This window comes from Leptidea sinapis, chromosome 32, assembly GCF_905404315.1.
Source record: "Leptidea sinapis chromosome 32, ilLepSina1.1, whole genome shotgun sequence".
Taxonomy (NCBI): domain Eukaryota; kingdom Metazoa; phylum Arthropoda; class Insecta; order Lepidoptera; family Pieridae; genus Leptidea; species Leptidea sinapis.
Genome location: NC_066296.1, coordinates 4,312,019 through 4,335,132, shown reverse-complemented (window position 1 = coordinate 4,335,132; position 23,114 = coordinate 4,312,019). Strand labels below are relative to the sequence as shown.

Here is a 23,114-nt window from a genome sequence, read left to right as displayed (position 1 = left end):
TTGTCGGTACTACTAAGAATTGTGCTGTGTCATGATCCGATAGGCCTAACTGACGAATCTCCCCTGTGGCATTTTCTATATTACTAACAAAGACGTCAATACAGGATTTTTGCCGAGTAGGTTCATTAATATGTTTAAAAAAATTATAATTTCGCAATAAATTTGTAAACTCCAGATCCGTTTTAGTATTTTTTAGAGTGTCGATATTAAAATCACCAACAATCACAATATTACTGGTCTCCCAATATCTTAATTTGTGTAAATTAAATCAAGCTTATTCAAAAATTCAGCAACGTTCGAATTCGGCGTCCTGTATACCAAAGCACAAATTAATTGTAATATATATATATATTACAATTAATTTGTGCTTTGGTATTCTTAAACCACAACATTCGAAAGAATATTCTACACATAGCTCATCCATGACATCAAATTTTACAGCCTCAATATAGTCTCTGACTAGAATGCAGACCCCACCACGCTTTTGCTTAAGTCTACAAAAAGCAGATACCATTGTATATCCATTCAACTTAATATTAGATCTGTTTTCTGCATTCACGAATGTTTCTGATAGACCTATAACATCTACTACTTTTCCATTTTCAAAAAGTTCAGTTAGAGCTATGTTTAGTAGATCTTTTTTACTTAAAACGCTTGCTATATTCTGATGCATTATATTAAGATAAAATTTGGACTCGAAAAAATGAATCACTTTTGAGATCATTATTTTGTTCTTTACTTTTTAGTTTGAAATAATATGGTATAGTACCTTTTATTATTTTAATGTTGGTGATAGTTTTGGCAGACTGCGATATTTGAGCTTGATGTTGACTGCCTTTCGCACTACGAGCCATGATAATTTTACTACCGGGTACTAAATATTTTTGCCTATAATACATTGAGTCGATAAGCTTATTTATTCTATAACAAAAATCATGAATGAAGTGTTTCTTGCCAGGGTACGATTTTGCTAAAGTCAAGTATGTACAATTTTTATAATTTTTACAAGTCAGTTCCAATAAATTATTCAGTTTTCTTTCATTAATGTAGTAATTTTGCAGTACACTGGTTACAATAACTGTTGCTTTATTATGACGCTTTAAGAAAAAACCAAGTTCCATTATAATTTTGTAAGGATTACTATCCTGTTCGCCTAAACACAAAATTATTTTATCATTATGATTAAATTCAGTATTATTAAACGTCGCAACGAGTTCATCGCACGTTGCATGAGGTTTAACGAAAGAAAATATTTGATAGTTTTCGTATTTAGTATTCTGACGTGATTGGATAAGGGATCTTGCTAAATTTACACATTGTTGTCCGCCAAGTATCATAATTCGCATTTTGTCTGAATAATGTTAAGTTTATATTTGTAAATTATTAATATGTATTCTGTTAAGTGCCTAATAAAATAAATAAATAAATATTGTGCACCTGGTGCTCAGGGACGTGCATGGGTTTTTAGCGACAAAACTTAATGAGTGGGTGTTGATAGACCTTTGGTTATAGAATAACAGAACCATATTAAACTATTTTTTTTAGCACTAATGTTTGGAGGCGTGGAGTGGGTCGTTCCCTATTCTAAATTATGGTCGAGAGAGGCGATGGCTGGTCCATGCGTCGTGCTCGTGAACTGGATGACTGGATGATCCTGTTACCAGAAACTCTGGTTTATGTTTTTTCAATTGAAGCTATTATATTTTTTATAATCACTAATAAACTGCTCGCGAAATACCTTTATTTATTTACGGTGTATGTGGATTGATGCATCTAATTAACTCAATAGCTCTTGTGTTTTTACTAATTAATTTACATTTACTTACTCGTGTACAATATTTGACGAGTATTTTTGTTGCATCCCTTTACATATTATATTGTAACTGAAATGATTTGTAAAACGATGAATTTGTCAATATTGATTAAAGAGAGTGGCAGAGTAATCGGTCTTTACGAAATCATTCTGTTCGTATTTTAAATATTTTTTTTTTATGAAAATAAGATACGAGACGAGCAGGAAGTTCAGCTGATGGTAATTGATACGACCTGCCCATTACAATGCAGTGCCGCTCGGGATTGTTGAAAATCCATAAAAATTCTGAGCGGCACTACTATTGCGCTCGTCACCTCGAGACACAAGATGTCAAGTCTCATTTGCCCAATAATTTCAATAGCTATAGCGCCCTTCAGACCGAAACACAATAATGTTTACACATTACTAAGAGGTCCCGGGTTCGAATCCCGGTAGGTGCAAGCATTTATATGACGAATATAGATGTTTGTTTCCGAGTCATGGATGTTTAAATGTATTTATGTATGTCTATATGAATATATGTATGTTTAAGTAAGTATATTGTATTAAATATATCATTGTCTTGTAACCCATAACACGGGCTATATATGCTTAACTTGGGGCAAGATAATATGTGTAAAAAGTGTGTCAATATTATTATTATTACTGATTCACGGCAGAAATAGGCGCCGATGTGGTACCCATAAACTAATCGGCATCCTTCCACTGGTAAAGTTGTAGTGCAAGTGCAGGCTCACCTGGCTGATCTTGGCATGACAGTCCCTGAAGTTGAGCTGCTGTATGCGATGGTGTATCTGCTTCTGGCCGACGACGGGCAGGGTCTCGCGGTTGGGCGCGTCCAACCCACCGTGTACGAACGACGAGAAGTTGTTGTAGAATCTGTCGCAGGTGAACACAATTAGTGCATTGGCTGTGTGATGACCTGATGGTGGCATGGCGCCCCCCCTGCTACTATTACTAGCTGACCCGGCAAACATTGTTTTTCTATATAAATTATTTTTAGAGTTCTTGGACATTGCTTTATTTTTCTAAAATAAACGTAGCCTAAGTTACTCATTACATCAGCTACCTGCCAATAAAAGTCGCCGGATTAGACGGAACAAATAGACAGACAGACAGACAAAAATTGTAAAAAATATTATTTTGGTGTATGTGTACCGTATATGTATTCATAATATATATTTAGTAAAAAACGGTTATTTCAATATTACAAACAGACAGTCCAATTTTATTTCAATGTATAGATAATTCACACAATATTTTTATAAATTATAGCCTATATGTTATTCTGGTGTGTAAGCTATATTATTGCAAAGTTTCATCAAAATCCATTCAGTAGTGTTTGTGTTAAAGAAGTTCAAACATACAAACTTTCACATTTATGATATTAATAGGATAATAAGTGGCGAACAGTGGCGTGCATCCCATATAGACAATTGGGCAATGCCTACCTTAATAAGAACCTAAATTAATATATACCACTAGTATTAAATTCTATAATCAAACTTCTATTGAACACCCTCCCCGCAAGTTTTACATTACGTTAATTACTCAGTAAAAACTATCGCCTCGCGAGGTAACGTCAACCTCTACGCGTTATGCATATAATATATTAGGTACCTTCTTGTACCTAGCATGACACAAACTTAAGTATTAGGCTGACCAAACGGCCTGAAACTATATAAAAGGCACAAAAAATTTCAATATTATGACCTCAAAACCTAGCGCTGTCCGACCTACCGCCGTTTTCAATATTGTATCTCTAGTTATGGTTATATTGCTATCACTGTTTAATGACAAGACCTTATCTATCCATAGTTATGTCCAATATAGTTGTATTATTAGTTATAGTTCAATGCTATCTGTCGATAGGTAATTGAAATGTAAGTAAGTGTTAGATCTACAGTGCCTACCTTGCTAGAAAACCAATGCATGCCACTGGGGGCGAGACAGTGCCACTCAGGATTCTTGAAAAACCCAAAAATTCTGAGCGACACTTCAACTGCAGCACCTTGAGACACACATTAAGTCTCATTTGCCCAGTAATTTCACTAGCTACAGCACCCTTCAGACTGAAACAGTAATGTTTATGCGGCATTGTGGCACCCATAATCTAGCCGGCATCCTGTACAAAGGTGCCTACCTGTGGAGGTGTGCGGGCGCCTTGTTGAGCAGCGTGTAGTACTGGCGGACGAACTCGCGGCCGACGCTCTGCGGTGACGGGGACGCCTCCATTACCATTGCTCTTGGTACACTGCGCCGATACTCCCCTCCACGCTACTGTTGACAAACAAATCTCTTATTTGAATAATAATCCTATATCTTTAAACGAGCAATTCTTGTATATAAATAATCTGAATCTCGGAAACAGCTCCAACAATTTTCATAAAATTTTGTATACAGGGCATTCTGTTTCAATTTAAAAAAAAATAGTTTTATCCGTGTTTTGGCCTTGGCAATGGCTTATTCAGCATTCCAGAAACCATAAAAAGTGTTTAACATACAATTGTAGTGGTAAATTTGACATCTCTGTCAGTTGGCATAATGATGATATCAATGTTGCTTATAATCTTTTCGGCAAACCGATTTATACTTAACATGATAATCAATGGTTGTTTAGTTTGTATCTGTGTTGAATAGCCTCTGGGAAACTGGGGGTTAGTAGATAGAGTCGAAATAGATGTCATATTCACATGTAACTATTATCCCCCTTATTCATAATGGTCCGCTAATTTAAACAGTCGCTAAGGAGTGTTTTTTCTCATTCTGGCTTAGGTCAATAGAAGAAGACAGAGTGCGAATTAGCAATGCTTTAAGTTAGCAGACTATTATGAATAAGGGGGTATATGTTCATGTCTATAACAAGTACCTTATGATGAATAATTTCCCTAATGCTAGAAAATAATAGGATAGACTAGAAATATGTTTATTTACAACAGGGAGTGACAGAAACAACATATTGCAACAGTGCTGATGCTTCAACCTACTCCAATTTATCAAGCTACCTATGAAATAGATGTCATATTTGTATGCAACTGTTATTTAGTATATCTATATATAAAAAAATGAATTGCTGTTCGTTAGTCTTGCTAAAACTCGAGAATAGCTGGATCGATTTGGCTAATTATGGTCTTAAATTAATTGTGGAAGTCCAGGGAAGGTTTAAAAGGTTGAAAAATAAATATGAAAATCCTCGGAATTAAATAATAATAACGATTTTGATTCCTTTGATGTGTCCCCTGTCATTCAAAAATCAAATAAAAATAATAGTTAAAAATGAATATGAGGTAAAAAAAACAACTTAATTTTAGATAACTATAGTTGGTAGATTACTTACAGTGTGAATTAATAAAATTTGGCAATGTCTTCATTTAATATAAAGTAAATAAAGTTTTAAGGAATAAAGATATTTATACGTACTATGTGCTTATTCATGTGTGTATGCGGACAAAGTTGCGGGTATCAGCTAGTTTTTAAATAAATTTCTGTTCTGTATTATTCAATTTAATGACATGGACCCCTTTGTGGGAAACTCTCACTAAAACATTTTTATTTTAAACTAGCAATGTACTTAACTTACTGCAATTTCACCCATGTAGATACAGGTCTTATATTATTCCTAGGGATTTATAGAAATGTCACTGATATTATTCAATTAAAATGCATGTAAATATGAAGTGATAATCTTTATTTTTCAATCAACTCACTAAAGAAAAAAAATTAGGCAATGTTAAATAAAGAAAACATGTTGCATGAATGTAACTAAAGATCTCTGTTCAATTAAATGCAATTTGCACAATTTTTAAGCATATCTTTGTAGTACTAGTTCACCACTCATATTAAACTTCTACTTACAAAGCTAAATATCATAAGCTTAATATAAAGTTTAATGAAAATTGAATATCCTCAATTTGAACAGCGAATGTATTCTATTTGCTATATTGCCAATGACGAAACATGCATGGCGATTGGCGACTCCTGGAAGCATAAGTGTAACATTGCTGGTTTGTTCTCGCCAGGAAATGAAATAACAGAAAATCAAAAAGCCTTAACAACTAAATAAAACGAGCGCAACCTATACAAAACTCCAAATATCTGCATTTCTTATTGCAAATTAAGAAACGTAATCTGGTTCAGTTTAACCTATAGAAAGCACTTCATCTGCCGACAATCAGATTATAACAAGTTAACTCTCATAGGTCTTTACTGCTATAGCTTGTATGAAAAAGAATATCTCACCTCAATAAATATCAGGCATCAAAAATGTATAATCTACAACGAATTGTCACGAATATCGCTTTATTTTCACGATAAATATGCACTGAAAACAGAAAAAGAGCCTACCTCACCGTCCGCTGTCAATATAAGTGTTACCACTTTCCAGTGGGCAGTTACCACTTATTGGCACGGTTTACACTTTACAGTAATAAACCACTTTATATTATAATCATATTGGCATTGTCGAATATTTTTCAGTTACAGCATGGTTTTCTAAGCTATGGGAAATAATTAATGAAACAAAGTAAAATTAAAAAGTAAAAGGAAAAAATCCAGTCTTAGAATAAATAACAAAGTAAATATTATAAAAAATAATAGAAAAATGTAACATCGTTATTTATTTGAATAAAGTAATTAATGTTATTAAAAAAAAGTAGAAAACAGCGATTTATTAGAAATGTTATGAACTGTTATGAACTTTATTAGAAATGTTCCTCGCGGGACGACTGTCGGTTGCCTATCATGCAACCTATGGTCTCCCACGACGCGACGTACACAAGAAGTTGTTGCGCTGAATTCACCCTTATTCACCCACATTCTTGTGTAATTCTTGTTATTAGAAGTGTTCTGGTTTGATGAGGGTCATGTTCACTCTGGTCAAACGTATGGGTACAGCTTGGCAAAAGAAGCAATGGATGCCGGTACACTGGTACCGGCATCCGTACCGGCATCCATTGCTTCTCTTGGACGTCTATGGTATCCACACCATCTTTCATCAGCAACACATTTCAAATGGATGTTCGTCTTCTCCAGTGAGCGAATTATCCCAGTCAGTTTGTGTCAGTGGACTTTGTTACAGTTTATTTGAAAATTGTAAGGCTAAGTTGAGCTTACTCAATCGGCCTTGAGTTAAATTTTTTATTAGCGAAAATTGCCAAATTTCGGACTGGGTTGATATTACCAATAAATTTAATACACTCCCAATAATAATTTTGGATAACAATTAACTTCACCTTCTTGGAGCTCCATTATTTCCTTTTTTATTCCTACAATCTTAGGACGATAATATAAATAAAAGAAATATTACTGGATTAAAACTGGGTGAGGTAAGAGAGTGCCTTGGGGCACAGCCGCTCTCATTGTTTTTTAAATTACCAGTGCCCGCGGGCACGTCCGATACGGAAAGGTTAATTCTCATACGGCCTTAACCACTCGTAAAGTTTCGAGTGTTGCCTTATTATTATTATTTGAAGAGGGTGGCTATTTCCTGGTCCTAAGGGGTTCCTAGTAACACCGCGTCCAGAATTGGACTATTGTGTTCGCGACTCATACTAAAGCTCATCGTCAAGCCCTACCGCCTTTACGAACCGCAGTAGTTCCTTGACGCGAGTGTTGCAAACACTATCTGGTGGTACGAAGTAGTTGCCAAAGATTGTGTTACGCTTATGCATTAGTGGGCCGCAGTCGCAGAGTAGATGAATAGGTGTTTCATCATCCTCAAGGCAGAACCTGCAAGCCTTGTCGCTTCTGATGCTGACCACACTGAGGTGCTTGTTTAGGCGACAGTGCCCGGTTAGCATCCTAGTGAGTATGCATAGATTTTTCCTGTTCAATGATAGGGCTTCATTCGCATAGCTACTGTTGAATGCCCTTATCAGTGCTTTAGAGTGGTTTAAACCTGAAGAGTTGTTCCAGCGTTTAAGTGCTTCTTGTTTACATTGGTTACTCAGGGTGTGTCGGATGGCGCTCTTTGGCAGTCCACAAATGGGTTCCGGACCATATCGGACTACTTTAGCCCCAGCTCTTGCGAGCTCGTCGGCCATTTCATTGCCTATGATTCCGGCGTGCCCTGGGACCCATCTGAGAATCACTCTGTTTTTCATGCCTAATGAATTCAGGCATTCGACGCAATTATTGACTAACTTAGACGACGTCAAGTCAGCGTCTAAAGCCAACAATGCTGCCTGACTATCAGAGTGAATGTATATGTTATGATTGACGTAGCCTTTTTGGATATTGGTTTCCGCGCATTCCAGGATGGCGTACACCTCTGCTTGAAATATGGAGGTAAAGCTTCCCAGGTTTGTGCTGGATTTAAACCTGGGGCGTTCTCCATAGACCCCACAGCCGACTTCATTTTCCATTTTGGACCGATCGGTGAACCACATGCTGCCTTACCAGCGTTTCTATCTTCAGTTCATAGTGAGTGAATTAACATGACACCTCGCTCGTCTTGCGAGGGCTTTAGCGATAGCCCAACCCTTAGGTTAGTCGTTAAATTTTGTCAACTTAAAACGTTAATTATTATATTTAGCAATGTTAAAAATTAAAAGTAACTACAGCATTATACTTTACTGCTTAGTTAAGCCGGGTCCGCTGCGCCAATTTTTAACCACTTAACAAAACATGTTAAGAAAAAGTTAGCAAATCTGTCCGTCCGCTGCATCTGTTTATGTTTATATTTTTGTTTGTGATGGTGACCTAGCTGCTGCTCTAGCAGTAGTAGATTATTTGTAAAAAAAATAAACAGGAATAGATTCCAGGTCGGACCGGTTATACGGCATACCTGCACTCACATTCGTTCAATATTTAAGAATTAAAAATTTATGATTGGTTCAGTATGAAAAACTTTTCTCGTTGCTCAGAAAATGATTTTCAAGAGTTGTTATCGTATATCATATAAGAAAAAAGGATTGTGTGGTTTTATGAAACCACGGTAAAAGTGAAACTTTTTTTCACATTATAGATATTTAACTAAAAAAACAAACAAAATAGCGTGGAGCACTGGCACAAATGTGCAATAGTCCATACACTATACGGTCAGCTGCTGCGAACTATAGGCGCTGCCCAACCGTCACGCGACATGCAACACACATACGAAAAAGTTTGAGACTATGTAATAAAAGTTTCACTTTCATAAGGATGTGAACGAATGATGTGATGTGATTAGGTGTGTCTATACGCTACCAATATATACATCCCAAACAACCGGCCTTTCTGTTATCAGTTGTATAAAAAACAAAGGATTTTCTTTATTCCACTCCATCACAAACAAACCAAATAGAATAATTATCGCTAACTACGAATAATACGTATTCAGTGAACACTAACATATTATGTCTTAATTTCCCTTCCCGCAGGCGAACGCGAGTGATGTTATTCATTTGTCGTGGTGAACATCTTAAAATATTTTATTTAACAAAACTGTTAGGCCACGCCCCTATTTATAAAAGAAGTTTTTGTGTTAACAAACACGAAAACACGTTGCAGCGGACCCAGCTTTATATATCATATAACATTGTTCATTTAACATTTATAGCTGCTTAACATTTTATTTATGTTAGCAACTACAATCTACGTAGGCTTTTTTGTGTTTATGGATCGATTCCTGGGAGGTGGGACCTTTAGCCAGTCTCCACTGTGTAAACCATGTGTATGTGTATGTGCGTGCGTTGATTCGGGTGATCTTTTCTTTGCGCTCTTAAATATTCGAGTTACTCTCTTGCGACTATATGTTATTTTATTAGATATTTGATAAGTTTTTGTTTAAATAAAATGCTTTTAAAAGGTTACAGCGCCAATAATTGTCCTTTTTAGTTGTCATTGTTACGTTTGGACGTTTTTTTCTTGAAATAGCTATATTTAATAGATGACAGTGATAGCGGTATAGTATCTGGAATTGTAGAAATTTATTAAAGTGACGATTCAGCGTAATAGTAATAATATAACTTTTTAACTATAGTAAATTTTATTTAAATACAAAGATATGACTAAATATTTATTTTTGTTTTATTTCCATATAAATCGAATGACAGCTTCAAGTTAAATTTTATAATGTTTTTTTAATAATAATTAATGTTAATAATATGCATACATAATACGTTAAAAAAATATTCGTTTCCGTACGAGAAATTGAAATGAAAACATAAACTAAAACAAACAAATAATTAAAACTTTTAGGTCTCTAGACATGAAAAAAAGGCTTCAAAAAGTCTATACATCTCAAAATTTGGGCAGTACTTTGCACGATGAATATCGCACTAGGATTTGGTACATCCTTGCAGGTATTGCGAGGATATCTTAAGCGACTTATCTTAAATGTACACAATGAAAGATATTTAAGCTACCCAACAACATTTGATTGACGCATTGGATAAGCTCTAAATCAACTTTAAGAAGGATGGAGCAGAGCGAAAGACTACCAATTATAAACGTCGTCTATTAGAAACGTTAGATCAATATCTTACAGATATGCAACCAATGACACTCTTATCTTTTGGTTTTGTGTCTCATAAATACTTTTAATAAAATATAGATCAGATAAATAACATGTGTGCAATTCACGTTTGGTAGAAGTGAAACCTTCAAAAATTTGGCTTGATATTGAGACGAATGTAAAATTTCAGGAAGAGGATAATTGTAGTTTTTAGTAATGTGGTCATAGTGTTACAATGTTTGATAATTATTTGACCTTTTATTTGAATATATTACATAGATTTATTTAGACTCAGAACTTACTTTCGTAAATGAATTCAATGATTGTATATTTATTTATTGGTTGTGAGAAATATAGATAGCTATAATTAATACTGGAATACTACTTATTTTGTAATTTGGTTTGACATACACATTTTTCATTTCAATAATTGTATTTGTTGATTGGTTGGGAGAAATGTAGATAGCTATAATTAATACTGAAATACTACTTCTTTTCTAATTTGGTTTAACATGCACATATTTCCCCTACTTTAGAAAGCTGAACTGATAATGATTCCATTTGTTTGTATTGAGTTCCATTTGTGGAGTAATAAGATGGGCTCCGTCATTCGAAATATGGTTGATTACAACTCCACCGGCCCTCGTATGTAGCAAAGAAAAAAATATATGGGTTGCAATTCGGAAGTGCCGGCACAAGTGAAAACTTGAACAATAACGTTGTGTATTTTTCGATCAGGTCACATGTCGTGACGCGATTTTAACATTTTATACCCATCCCAAGAAAAGTGCTCAACGCCACTAAAGAAGTTTTCACTTCAAAAAAAGGAACAAAAGGAACAAAACCACAACGAGAACCACGAACTTAGGAAACACTGAATAATCTTTACAATCTCATTTTCGCCCACGTCAATTCTTATGAATTCATGTGTCTGTCTCTTTTTACTGCTGCTTTTTCATTTCATTAATTTTCAAATCACAACAATGCTAAAGAAGTTTTCACTTCATAAATTGGCAGTATAAATTTATTATTAATTTCAAATAAAAACACTATTAATTCAAAAATGCACAGAATATACACATTGAACTTTTCACTGAATCCATTCAATTTACTTATAAGATATACACAGCACTAATGTTGTACCCTACGCCAGTTGTATAACTACAGATATACTGCTACAAGCATTCCGGTGGCGAGATTTGACCCATCCTAAACATGTCTAACTATATAATATTTATTTTTTAATTATTTATTTATCGCGTACACTAGTAGCGAGCAACAGTGCGTTAAAAAAAGTGCCCAACGTGTCTAAATAAGTTTTCACTTCAAAAAAGTAACATAAAATAATTAAATATTTCTAGAACTGCGTCTCCACAAATGCAATAAATCCCCTCGTCCGTCTAAGCTACACGTAATGATTCATTCTTATATTATGCCTTATCTGAAGTAAACATAATTGTTACGTTGTGTTAGGCACTTAATTGAAAACAATTTAATGTAGGTATTTGACCTGAGTTTTATTGCAATTACAAAATTGTGTCATTAAAATAGTTTAATGTTATACAAATTATAAGTCCATAAGTACTATTTTAGAGACTTTTTAGTGTAAAGAATCTTATTTGGCTATGATTCTGCTCTTCTAGACAATTGATTTTAGTGTTAAATAAAATTGATTTATGAAAAACCATGTATTATTATTCTATTGACATGGTTTATTACCATAATAATTAGGCTATGAATAAAATATAGGTAATACAAAATACACAATCTGTTTTTGTTTTGTAATCTAAGTTATTAAATATTCAAATGATGTGAGCCTCCTAGAGTGAAAATTCCGCTAATATTCGTCTTCAATAAATTCGACACGTGAACACACACAACATATGAATAATTTTGGATATCCGCAAAATAACACTTAATTCAATAAAAAATTTATATCAAACTCAATGCTTTAAGGATGGTAATAATAATTAATTTGCTACGATTGCGATGTTTATTATCAATTAAAGAATACTAATATATTGCCAAATAATAATAAAATGCTGATTTAAAATTACAGATTATATAAGTAGTAGAGCATGAAAAAACATTGCCATGATATAAAACAGTTGAAAAGGGCGGTAAAATGTTATACAATGTTGGTGTTTTCATTGATTCCGTCACAGCTTCGGTTTTCTCATTTCGTCGCGTATGAAATACAAATCTTTTATCCTTGTTATTTGTCACTAGGTTCGTTGACCCTCGCTACACATTGATTTTATTGGCTAAAATATGGAGCGGGGATGTTTTATTTTATCAAGAGAATCAGGGCTACCAACATTTTAAAAATTTCGCGCCGACTCATCGAGCATTTTAGTGTGGGCTTGAAAGCTATTGTCTCTAATCGATCAGCCATCTTTCTTGTTCTTCTGCGTTTGGCATTCGTTGTTGAAGGTCGTGTCCAGACCTTAGTTTTAGTTTACAGTTAATTTAAGTCTAAACTAAGTCATGGCTAATAACGATAATTTTGCACAAGATGTTACTGATAATCAAGTGAACGGGAGCGCTGAGAACGGCGGAGGAGATGGTCAACAAGATAACCTTAGCGCCGACGCCCCCGGGCGAGATGACGACAGGTAAATTACTTTCAATGTATTCCAATAGTTAATATTTTTATCTTCCAACTAAGTCAAAAATATTAAATGAGTCGCTTAGCGTATAGTATAATATTCTAAATTTGTTTTGCAGTATAAATCTAGCTTTTGTACGCCGCAATGGCGGCGGCGTCCGGCATTTTACGATACCAGCTTTATAATCCATTCTTATCTAAAAAATCTATTCAAAATTTTTAAATTTTGTTTTTGCAGTGGTTTGTACGCGGACTAAATTTAGTTTTCAACTTCTGATTTTCATTTCAGACGTAGCTCAAGGTTTAATTTCAGTTAATTTACTGTCGAGGCGCATGATGTAAAATGGCGTCATTTTGCGCGTCGCGTCCCTCGTACCACCGCACCGGTTCAAAGCCCCGTTATCGATTTATTGATCATGGGTTTTTCGCACAAGTTTTGTTTCGAATGTTACGGTTAATGAACTGGTGTGACCGCTCGATTAGCGATTCGTAAACAGTTGTAAAGCTGCAAGATTTTAAATCGGTCGTAGTGCAAATATAGACGCAGAGGCCGCCTCAGCGTGGCTCGGTCAGTTGGTTTGGTTGGAGCGCTACTAACGGCCTGTCTTTCTGCAGGTGTGAGCCAGCGCCGCCGCCGACGGAGCCGCCGGAGGACGCCATGGTACTTATCCGCTGGGCTCACACTAAAGTAAACTTGTCCAGACTGACTAGTTACCAACCATTGTCTCGGCCACTTAACTTTGGGCCTCGATCACTTGCCAATTTCAAATCTTGCGATAAACTGTAACATTCTTGTATCATTTCTCGTTGTCTTAATTCTAATGTAAAACTTTGCAGATGACATTTTGTAACTTACAGGTTTCTCAATTTGTTTTGCTGCAGTGCTTGGAGTTTGTTTTTATTTTTGTTGACAAAAAAGTAGCTGTAAAGTACTGTAAACAAGTACTGCATAGATTATAATAATTATTGTTAATAATAATTTTAAATTTTAACCTATGTCAGTTTTTTTCGAGACACGGGCATCAATATATAACGATGATTTCTAATATTTTTTTTTCATGTGCTTACAGAAAACTGTTTGTTGGAGGTCTCAGCTGGGAAACAACAGACAGTAAGTTTTATATATATTTAGTGTACTTGCACTTTTTCTAACTCAATTGTAATGATGAACCATCAGTTCTGCTTCTGATAGCATTGAAGACAACTTTACCCACGTTTTCTGAGAAATATGAATGTAAATTATTAAATATTTTTCTTAAAGTTTTGTATTAAACTAGAATTATTTTGCAGAGGAATTACGTGAACATTTTGGGGCATATGGAGAAATTGAAAGTATAAATGTTAAGACTGATCCTAACACAGGTCGATCCAGGGGATTTGCCTTTATTGTGTTTAAGAGCCCTGATTCAATTGATAAAGTTATGGCTGCCGGAGACCACACTATAAACAACAAAAAAGTTGATCCAAAGAAGGCTAAAGCTAGGCATGGGAAAATATTTGTTGGTGGTTTGAGCAGTGAAATTTCTGATGATGAGATCAAAACATTCTTCGGTAATTTTGGAACGGTAAATTTCTTTTATTTTCTATTTTTTATTACCTTGAATACAATGATGAAAGTTCCGGTAATGGTGAGATTTCAAAATATCTAGACTTACTCTGCAGAAGAACCCGGGCCACTGATGATGTATTTTGAAGAAGAATAGTCTACATAAGCATAGAATTTTGTGTTAAGTTTTTTTTTGTATTTCAGATAATTGAAGTTGAGATGCCTTTTGACAAGACAAAAAATCAAAGGAAAGGCTTCTGTTTCATTACATTTGAATCTGAACAGGTGGTTAATGAGCTGCTGAAGACCCCGAAACAAACCATTGGTGGTAAAGAGGTGTGTATTTGTAAATTTTCCAAGTAATTTCTAGAGAACTTCTATGTTGCAATACTTTAAATTATTAAATTAAATACCAACATGGGCAGAAGAGACTTACTACTGAATTCAAAATAAAACCCAATAATAAAACATGCTAGTAACATATTGTTACTTGGTATTTCAGATTGCACCTGTCACTCGGTATATAATGCATATGATTTGTTGATAAAATTGTCATTGAAGTGTTGAAAACTCAATTTTTATTGAAGTGTGGTGGACCACAATGACTTGAAAGTCATTACTAAAATTTTTAGCAGCACAATGCATCTATTATACTTTACACAACAGTAAACATAATTGTTTATCAACTGAAAAATTTACTAATTTTATTTTTCTGAGTAATAATGACTAGTCTGCATTAAAGTCTCTGAAACATAATGACAGTGGTTGGTGAACAGAGATGGAACCTTGTCAATTTAAAGGATGTGTGAGATAAGAGTCTGACTTAAGTCAAAAGATGTGTGAACCATCCTTCTCTCAACTTGTCAACTCATTGTTAATGTGTGAACTTGTCTGATCTGTGGTCTGCCTGTAGGTTGATGTGAAGAGAGCAACACCGAAACCTGACGGTCCCGGAGCGATAGGCGTGCGCGGCGGACGAGGCGGAAGGGGCGCGCGTGGAGGACGCGGTGGCCGCGGCGCCTACGGGGGCCAGGGTGCCTGGGGTAACCAGGGCTACGGCGGCTATGGATACGGCCAGGGCGGCTATGGCGGGGGCTACGACGGCTATGGTTACGGGGGCTATGGCTACGACGGGTACAGCGGCTACGGCGGCTACGATTACTCCGCATACCCAAATTACGGTAAACGCGGCAAGCAGCACTAAGCGCGCGCTCACCGACACATTACCTCGACTGATGTTACCTGACTGTAGAATGTAAATGTAGATGTAAGGCGAGGGCGTCCGCGCGCTCCTCGCGTAGGCTCGTGCGAGCGGCCGAGCAGCGTCCGTCCAGCAACGGGCCGCGCACCTTAGGTATATCTAGTGCTTAGAAAATATTTATTTTTCTATAATAGCTTACGTATTCCGTATTTACATTGATATTCTATCGAGATAATGTGTAGTGAACAGTCGGCACTGTGGCCAGTGCCCTAGATGTAATCTAATCTAATTTGATATCTGGCTAATATTCAATAATTTGCATTTGTTTAAATTCCACTCTGGCTCATATGTCACCGGAGCCCACTAGCTCTCGATCTCTCTTTATCATTGTTTCACTAGTTTTATGTTCTGTATATAATGTTACCTGCCTATGTTTTATAAGTGTTTATTTGTAATACCACTTTTGACATATGTAGCATCGTTGCCCGAGTTTTATATTTATTTTGGTATATTTTTATTTTACCTACATACACTCTCGCCACATGCTACATTTGGGTAATTGGGGTAATATATGGAGAGACATTGTGAAAGTGATAAAGATATGATGAAGCTTTTAATAAAGCACTGTTACCAAAAACCAATGTGTTTCCATATATGCCCAAACCCTTATCCCAACCCACACCTACCTACTCCTACCTAACCATCACATACCAAATTTACCACACATTGCATATCTAGAATCATTCTATCACAATATTCTGCTAATTCACTCTTAATTATATAATTGTAGAGAACTGCCAATTTTATTAATAAGTCTAGAAGCGTAATTAGACAATATATGATGACAATATATCATCTTCATGTTTGGTTGCTAAATATAATAAGTTTGCTTAGGCCAGCCTCTAAATCTAGCCAAATTTCCATTTTTGTAAAATTGTCTTGCAAAGTGACAAACTGAAACATCAATGATCTATGTGATTACAGCTAATTGTCTTTTACTACTGTTATCTTACTTCTTTCTTTATCATAATAATGTACAACATTAGACCATAGACTTTTAGACCAAGTCTCACCTGCACCTATTTTGTTTACGTGTTCAATTAGAGGCTACATTGTCATGATAGGCACACTGCCCCCATATGTAGTTAGTTACCTACTTTAATATTTGTGACTGATTTTTAGACAGGTGATGACTAATTTCTTTGAAAGTGAGACTTAACATCTTGTCTCAAGGTGACGAGCGCAATTGTAGAACCGCTCAGAATTTTTGCGTTTTTCAATTCTGAGCGGCACTGCATTGTAACGGGCAGGGCGTATCAATTACCATCATCTGAACTTCCTGCTAGTCTCGTCCCTTATTATCATAAACAAATCTATTATGGTGGCGAAAAAGACATGTCAATCTGTAGTGAAATATATATTGATAGTTACGGAGTTATCAGCCAGTGCTGACATGACAGTTCGTATGCCCCGTATTGAACACGAAATGCGAATACGGCTAGGTCGTCGGTTGTGGTGATTGTCAAGGCTAGGAATTAAACAGCTTTGTGTTGCGGGCAGACTACGGCGGGTACGGAGGGTACGAGGGAGGCTACGGCGCGCGCACGGCACCACGCGGGAAAGGTACTGCCACTTGCCGACCTCTACCCACTACTCTCACTCATTTCATCAACCGCACGAACTGGTGATGCGAACTTGTCATGTTTTCATACAACCCTCACCACTCTGGGGGGGTTGGGAACTTATACGCTTCTCACATTGCCATTCGCCACCCGGCGTTGCGCGGGGACGACGAAGCGTGCAGTTTAAGCTGCAGATTATTGTTCGGTTTGCGGCCCTGCGCCTAATTAATAGGTTTGGGAAAAAGTTTCTTCGCTTTATATATTATGAAACCTCGAGACCTTTTTTCAAAGTATATTTACATTTAATTATGATACGACACTTTGTTTGGTTTTCGATGCCATTGCAATCTTGTTGGTAGTGTCATGACCACGTTGCAGTTAAAAATAGAACTTCGGGATTACCATAGGGATGAACATAGAGACTCAACTCGTCTTTAACATCAAAATCCCCGGTATGAAAACGTGTAACCCAAGCTAGCATTAGGTCCACAAAGCCTCACAATTTTTGTTGGTTTGTGTTACAGTTTGTTTTTCTAAAATTATCGAATTTCTTAATTAGACCAACCCATTTTGATAAAAAGAAAAACGAATGAGAAGTAGATGGAACACCATGTTTCTAATTTTTTTTAATTCAACCTTTAATGTCATTAAAACCAGTCTGATACAAATAGTACAGCCAAAGAGATTTAGGTATACATACTATATGCGAAAAGCTTTTCCCCCCGACCTATTATGTAAAAAAAATTTTTTTCGAAATAAATTTAATTCGATTGCTCAGGCTATCCGCTGCGTCTCGTCGCCCTCCTGCTCAGTTTCTTATCAACATTGCCAACGCCAACGGGCAAGCTAAGTTTGCAGACCTCGCCAATCTATTGTGAATTGAGATTACTTTACTTGGAGTGCGGGGGGGACGCTCCGCGCATGCGTGTTAGCTTCAGTCGGCCCGCTAACGTCGCGTGGCGTCCAGCAATGTGTTGAACCGCCTAATATTTTTCATATTTTGTTTCCATCTGACAATTTGGTTTGCATTACTGGCTTTTAAATCACATTTTGTTATCACCACTTGGGCTCAACTCTGCTAACCTACATCTGCTGTTGAACATGTGATTAGATATTTTAGTAAGTAATGTGTGTGTGATATAATAACATTGTTTGTGTTTGGTATTAATAAATTGGTGAATTAGTTACACCTACTCATGTTTTGATCTATAGTTTGTAAAAGCAGTCTTGTAAAGAGCAGGTAAATATAGCTTAGTTTAAGTAGTTTATTATAATTATGCTTGACTGCGTCATTAAAAATATCACTATGAGAGAGCTCGCTAATCTGGATTACAGTTGAGGTGCATGGTGTTAGAGCATGATGTCGCCGGCAGTGATACGAAGTCAGGCGCATATGATATTAAATCTTATGTAGTGTGGAAGGAAAAGATTTTCCTTTTAAACTTGTAATCCAGACGGTGTCTCTATAACGTAATCCTTGATTAAATGCTTTTTGTTCTCTTTATAGTTACCATTTATTAGGTATTTAGGCGCCTGGAAGCATTTGAGTAGTATTGAGTAGTTTAAGCGACGCTCTTAGTTGGCTAGCGAGTTACATACGTTGAAGAGACTAATCTGATGACTAGGTAGCTTTACGTGAATCGCTAGCTAACTGACTGTATTCGAATCGTATTGTATTGTAGTATTGTAGCGCGAGTGTATGTATAGAGTGCACTTGTATTGGCTCACTTTGAGGAGGCGGTAGCGGAAATGGTAACGTTTGTTTGGTCGCGCAGCAGCGGGGTACACGGGCGGTAAGCAGCGCGGCGGCGGAGGTGGTGGACGCGCCAACCAGAGGCACCAGCCGTACTAGCCGCCACGAGTACCTGTCGATAGTCATCTCACTACGTTAAGGTAACTGACACTTCTTGCTTAGCACCCACCTCCACCAAGAGCAGTGATGGCCACAGTATTGGCAATGCAGGTTTTTTAGATCTACACTTTAACTGTAATTACAGGAACATCTTTAGGGGTGTTTTCGCTAAGTTTTTTAGTAATTCCGATACACAGTCTTAAATTTTGTGTGTTAGGACTTCTTAATAATCACATGAGCTGTGATCGCTGCGTCACTAACACCACACCCCATCATCTCTCGACAACATTCGAAAATTCGCTGTTCCTGGGCAACTGAGAAAGCATCGTTGTCCACCTAAAAGGTCGGCAATGCTTCAGTGATGCATTGCATCAGGTGACGCGAAAGGAGACTGTCGCTTTAAATAAATATACACTAAAGTTATATACATTTAAGTATTGTTATGAACCGATCATTAATTTAAAAAGTAAAATAAGTTAATATAGTAATCATAGTAATAATTTGAAAACGGTAATTAAATTGACATAAAATTACTTTTTTGCTGTGAGCATTATTGGTTTAATTGTGATATACTGGCAAATTATGACCGGATATGCAAACAGTTTCAGGTTAGGTGAGCGGTGATGAGTGTCCCGCGAGCCGCGCCGCCCGCGCCATCGCCCCGGGATCCTCATTCCATTCCACAATATTAATTTAAGAAAACTCTTTTTAAGAAGATTTATACGGTCTTATACGTCACGGCATTGCTCCCTGCGGCCACTACATAACTTTATTATAATATAGTTTGAAATAATAGTATAAATGAGTATTATTACAGATAGATTAAATTTTTTTGACATATATATAAAGTAATTAACTTTTTAAATTTTTTTTGACGCAGATTTTCCCTCAATAGATAGCCAAAAGCAACTTGGTATTTTGATATTAATTAGTGATTCTGTTTTGAAATATCTGCAATTTTTTGATATGGGGCTTTTATAGCAATCGAGGTAAATAAATGTCTCATCATTATAATTGATCATATGGGCAAGCAAAGTTGTAATTATTATTTCTATTTTTAAATGTTGTCTGCAACATTTAAATAAATTTATTAACTCAATGATTTGATTTTATTTTCACTTATTTTTTTATCAGTTACATTAATAATAATATTGCAAATATTGTACGGTATCTATATAGGGCTAATCTGCATTTTAAGATGAATTATTGGTTTAGCAGAGCTAAAATATACTAATAAATACACCAGTTTTGTCGAGATGTGATCATATGTATGTGTGTCTTGTGTGTATGTTGCGCTCGCCGCAGAGACGCTGTGGTGTCGACGTTTTGGTCGTCAACCGCCGCCCACTTACACAGAGTTGATATTTCTGGATCTCAGGAAATGTTGTAATATGTACCGTCGTGTAATATGATAAAAATAGATCAAAGAAATCTGAATCATGTGTTTTGTACGGATTAGTATTTCTTCCATTAATTAAATAATAATTGTTAGGGATGAAATTAGTGTAAGTGCTCGGACATGAACAAACTACATAAGAGATGTACCGATTTGTGTATGTCTATCAATACTATCTGTAAATAAAATATTGACTTCTAGCGTTTGTATCATTCTTACCACTCGGTAATTTCTATCAAAAAGTAGACAGGACATGGCATGGTCTCGAAATATTTATATATGACATATCAATCACAGGTAACATACACCTAATTGATTTGGTAATCACGCAGGTCACGCACTCTCCTGACGTGTAATAACGTTATTCGCAGCATTCGGCGGCACAAAGCCGCGGATGTCACTCGCCGGCCGAACAGTCAGCTCGCGACTTCGGATAGATATTCGGCAATACAGCGGCAATGATATAAAAATTGGTTAAATATCGCCGGCAAATTCGGCTGCATGTGTGGATCCACCTTTTTTTCAAAACCACGCTGAATGGTTGGGCTTTTACGTGGATGCCATAGATATGCGGGGAAAATCTGTTAATGACTTAGCCAAGTATGTGGTTGACACAACTGATTATTGCGCCGACGTGGAAGACCTATTGATCTTTTACCGATTTGGTTGCTGCCGCTTGTAACACTATATCCCTAGCTGAGTAGGGTGAAATGCGGTACTTTTTTTGCACTCTATCTGTAGGCAGGTCTGTTTTTCACTGGATGATCCAGATGCCGTCGTTGCTGATGTTGTACAGCAATGGTATTATATCCTCCTTGGTGCCTAGCGGTGGCATAAACTTTGTTTGACCGCTCCTGTAAAATGGCTTCTCGAATAAAACAGGTTTTTGTCAAAGTGGAGGGGTCTGATGATGTAAATACCAGCGATTTTATAAACACTACAGTCATGCCTCTAGGTAGGGTCCTAAAACGTTATTTCTTGAGGCAAAGTCGAAGGCAGAATTGGCAAGAGACTGCGTTCTGGTCACTCGCTAAGGCTGTCCAAGGAAATTTATGCCAGCCTACCATTCCGCCACTGCTGCACAGGGACGATGACTCAGTGGACCACGACGTGGAAGAGAAAACTGGGCTCCCTTTTCGTGGCCACGTGGCACCACTATCATATACCGCGGTGCGACTCGTACTAGTCACGTAAAATTCCGTCATGGCGCCGTGTAAAGACGCTTTTTACACTGGACATTAATAATTCTAGTGGGACCGATAGTGCTGCGGACATGTGCTCCAGAATTGACGCAGGTTTACACGTCTATTCCGGCACTCTTATCATCAGCCGTAATCCCGAAATTAAGGAAGTGTATCCGATTACTGATTTTTCAGGAACAGTACGCCTTTCGGTGTACGCTTGGATCTTTTTAACTACCTTCCATTTCTCCAAAGTTGTGGAGTTGATTATCAATCGCTAGGTCTCGGGATACCTTGAGCAGCACCAGCTGATTAGCTATTGCCAGTACGGTTTCCGACAAGGTCGCTCAGCTGTTATCTTGTAAAACTCACCCATAAATGTGTAAGCTGTTGTTTGCGTCGAGGGAGAGGCGTTGGCGGTGAATCTGGACATGGCGATGGCTTTCGGTCGGGTGTGGCCCAAAGCACTTATAGCGAAATTGCCATCGTATGGGTTTCGCGAGGGGATGTGCGGATGGGTCACTAGCTTTTGGCTGATCGGAGCATCAAGGTCGTATCGAATGTGCATGTTCTGACTTATAAGCGCTGGTGTCCCGCAATGGTTTCTTCTGCATATCAATGATTTGCTGCATATCAGCAATATTCATTGCTATGCAGATTACAGCACAAGGTATGCTTCTTACACCGGCCCCGTCAACATCTCCCGGGAAAAAGCGAGCAAACTTGTGTCTGAAATCGTGACTGCTTTGCAAACTCTCAGAAGGCTGACAAAATTTAGTCCAATTTCACCCTGAGGACGCAAGTTTCTGAGTTCATCGCTAAATGGAGTTGTCGCATCCCCTCGATGCGAGAGCACTCCTCTAACTGCCACAGCTTGTATTGGCATATTTGGCGTCGATATATTGAGTTCCGTGGTCACTTGGAAGAGAAGGGTAAACTGTCCTCAAAAAAGCTTTCTGTACTCAGGCAAGACAGTACTTCACTACAAGCCACCGCCTCCCAACTATTTAAGACTCAAGTTAGGCTTCACATGGAGTACCTATTCCTTACCTCTAGACGGGCGCTCCCCAGTACCAGCTTCTGCCATTTGACCAATTGACAAGGGACATTTGACATCGAAGAGCGGCTCGAATCATCGACGATCAAGACATCTCCGATCGGCTTGACTTGGCGTTGCGTAAAGATGTGGGTTCTCTCTGCATCTTTTACCGCATTTATTACGACGAGTGCTCAGAGGAGTTGATACCAGCAGCTGAATTCCACCACCGGACATCACGTCAAAGTGCAAATTATGACCCGCATCATGTTTACGTCTGGCATTCGGTCTGGCATCAAAAACTTCGCGTTTTGCAAGAAATTTCTTGCCTCGCACGACTTCTTTGTGCGACCCATTTATACCTTTTTTATCTATAAGGTGAGGTAGATTTTTAGAAATGAGCTAAAGTAAGGAAGCTTATTAGT

At 37.1% G+C, this 23,114-nt stretch overlaps 2 protein-coding genes and 1 non-coding gene across 10 annotated transcripts in view; 2 read left to right on the top strand and 1 right to left on the bottom strand.

Moving 5' to 3' along the window:
- The window catches only part of LOC126974369 (ras GTPase-activating protein-binding protein 2), a 29,603-nt gene extending 23,358 nt beyond the window's left edge, over window positions 1–6,245 (bottom strand). For 2 of the 4 annotated variants that reach the window (XM_050821834.1, XM_050821838.1), the window contains exons 1-3: window positions 6,053–6,200; window positions 3,957–4,093; window positions 2,551–2,692 (exon numbers count right to left, since the gene is read on the bottom strand). In XM_050821834.1, coding sequence (XP_050677791.1) covers window positions 2,551–2,692; window positions 3,957–4,054 — 240 coding nt within the window. In that variant the 5' untranslated portion in view covers window positions 4,055–4,093; window positions 6,053–6,200. Of the gene's footprint in view, window positions 1–2,550; window positions 2,693–3,956; window positions 4,094–6,052 lie in introns of all 4 variants that reach the window. The other 2 variants (XM_050821836.1, XM_050821835.1) reach the window with 2 other exon arrangements.
- Window positions 6,246–12,612: 6,367 nt separating this feature from the next.
- Window positions 12,613–20,672, top strand: LOC126974372 (RNA-binding protein squid). 5 transcript variants are annotated; one of them, XM_050821841.1, is made up of 8 exons: window positions 12,613–12,862; window positions 13,926–13,966; window positions 14,146–14,420; window positions 14,606–14,737; window positions 15,315–15,582; window positions 17,163–17,225; window positions 19,003–19,117; window positions 19,679–20,672. In XM_050821841.1, the coding sequence occupies exons 1-7, from the start codon at window positions 12,735–12,737 to the stop codon at window positions 19,074–19,076; spliced, it is 981 nt and encodes a 326-aa protein (XP_050677798.1). In that variant the 5' UTR covers window positions 12,613–12,734; the 3' UTR covers window positions 19,077–19,117; window positions 19,679–20,672. The 5 variants fall into 5 exon arrangements, with proteins under 5 accessions (XP_050677798.1, XP_050677797.1, XP_050677800.1 ...); XM_050821840.1 differs by having other exon boundaries at window positions 19,000–19,117; XM_050821843.1 differs by lacking the exon at window positions 17,163–17,225.
- LOC126974587 (small nucleolar RNA snR61/Z1/Z11) lies at window positions 14,013–14,081 on the top strand. Its single transcript, XR_007731550.1, has one exon. It is a non-coding gene; the product is annotated as a small nucleolar RNA snR61/Z1/Z11 (small nucleolar RNA).
- Window positions 20,673–23,114: the final 2,442 nt, after the last annotated feature.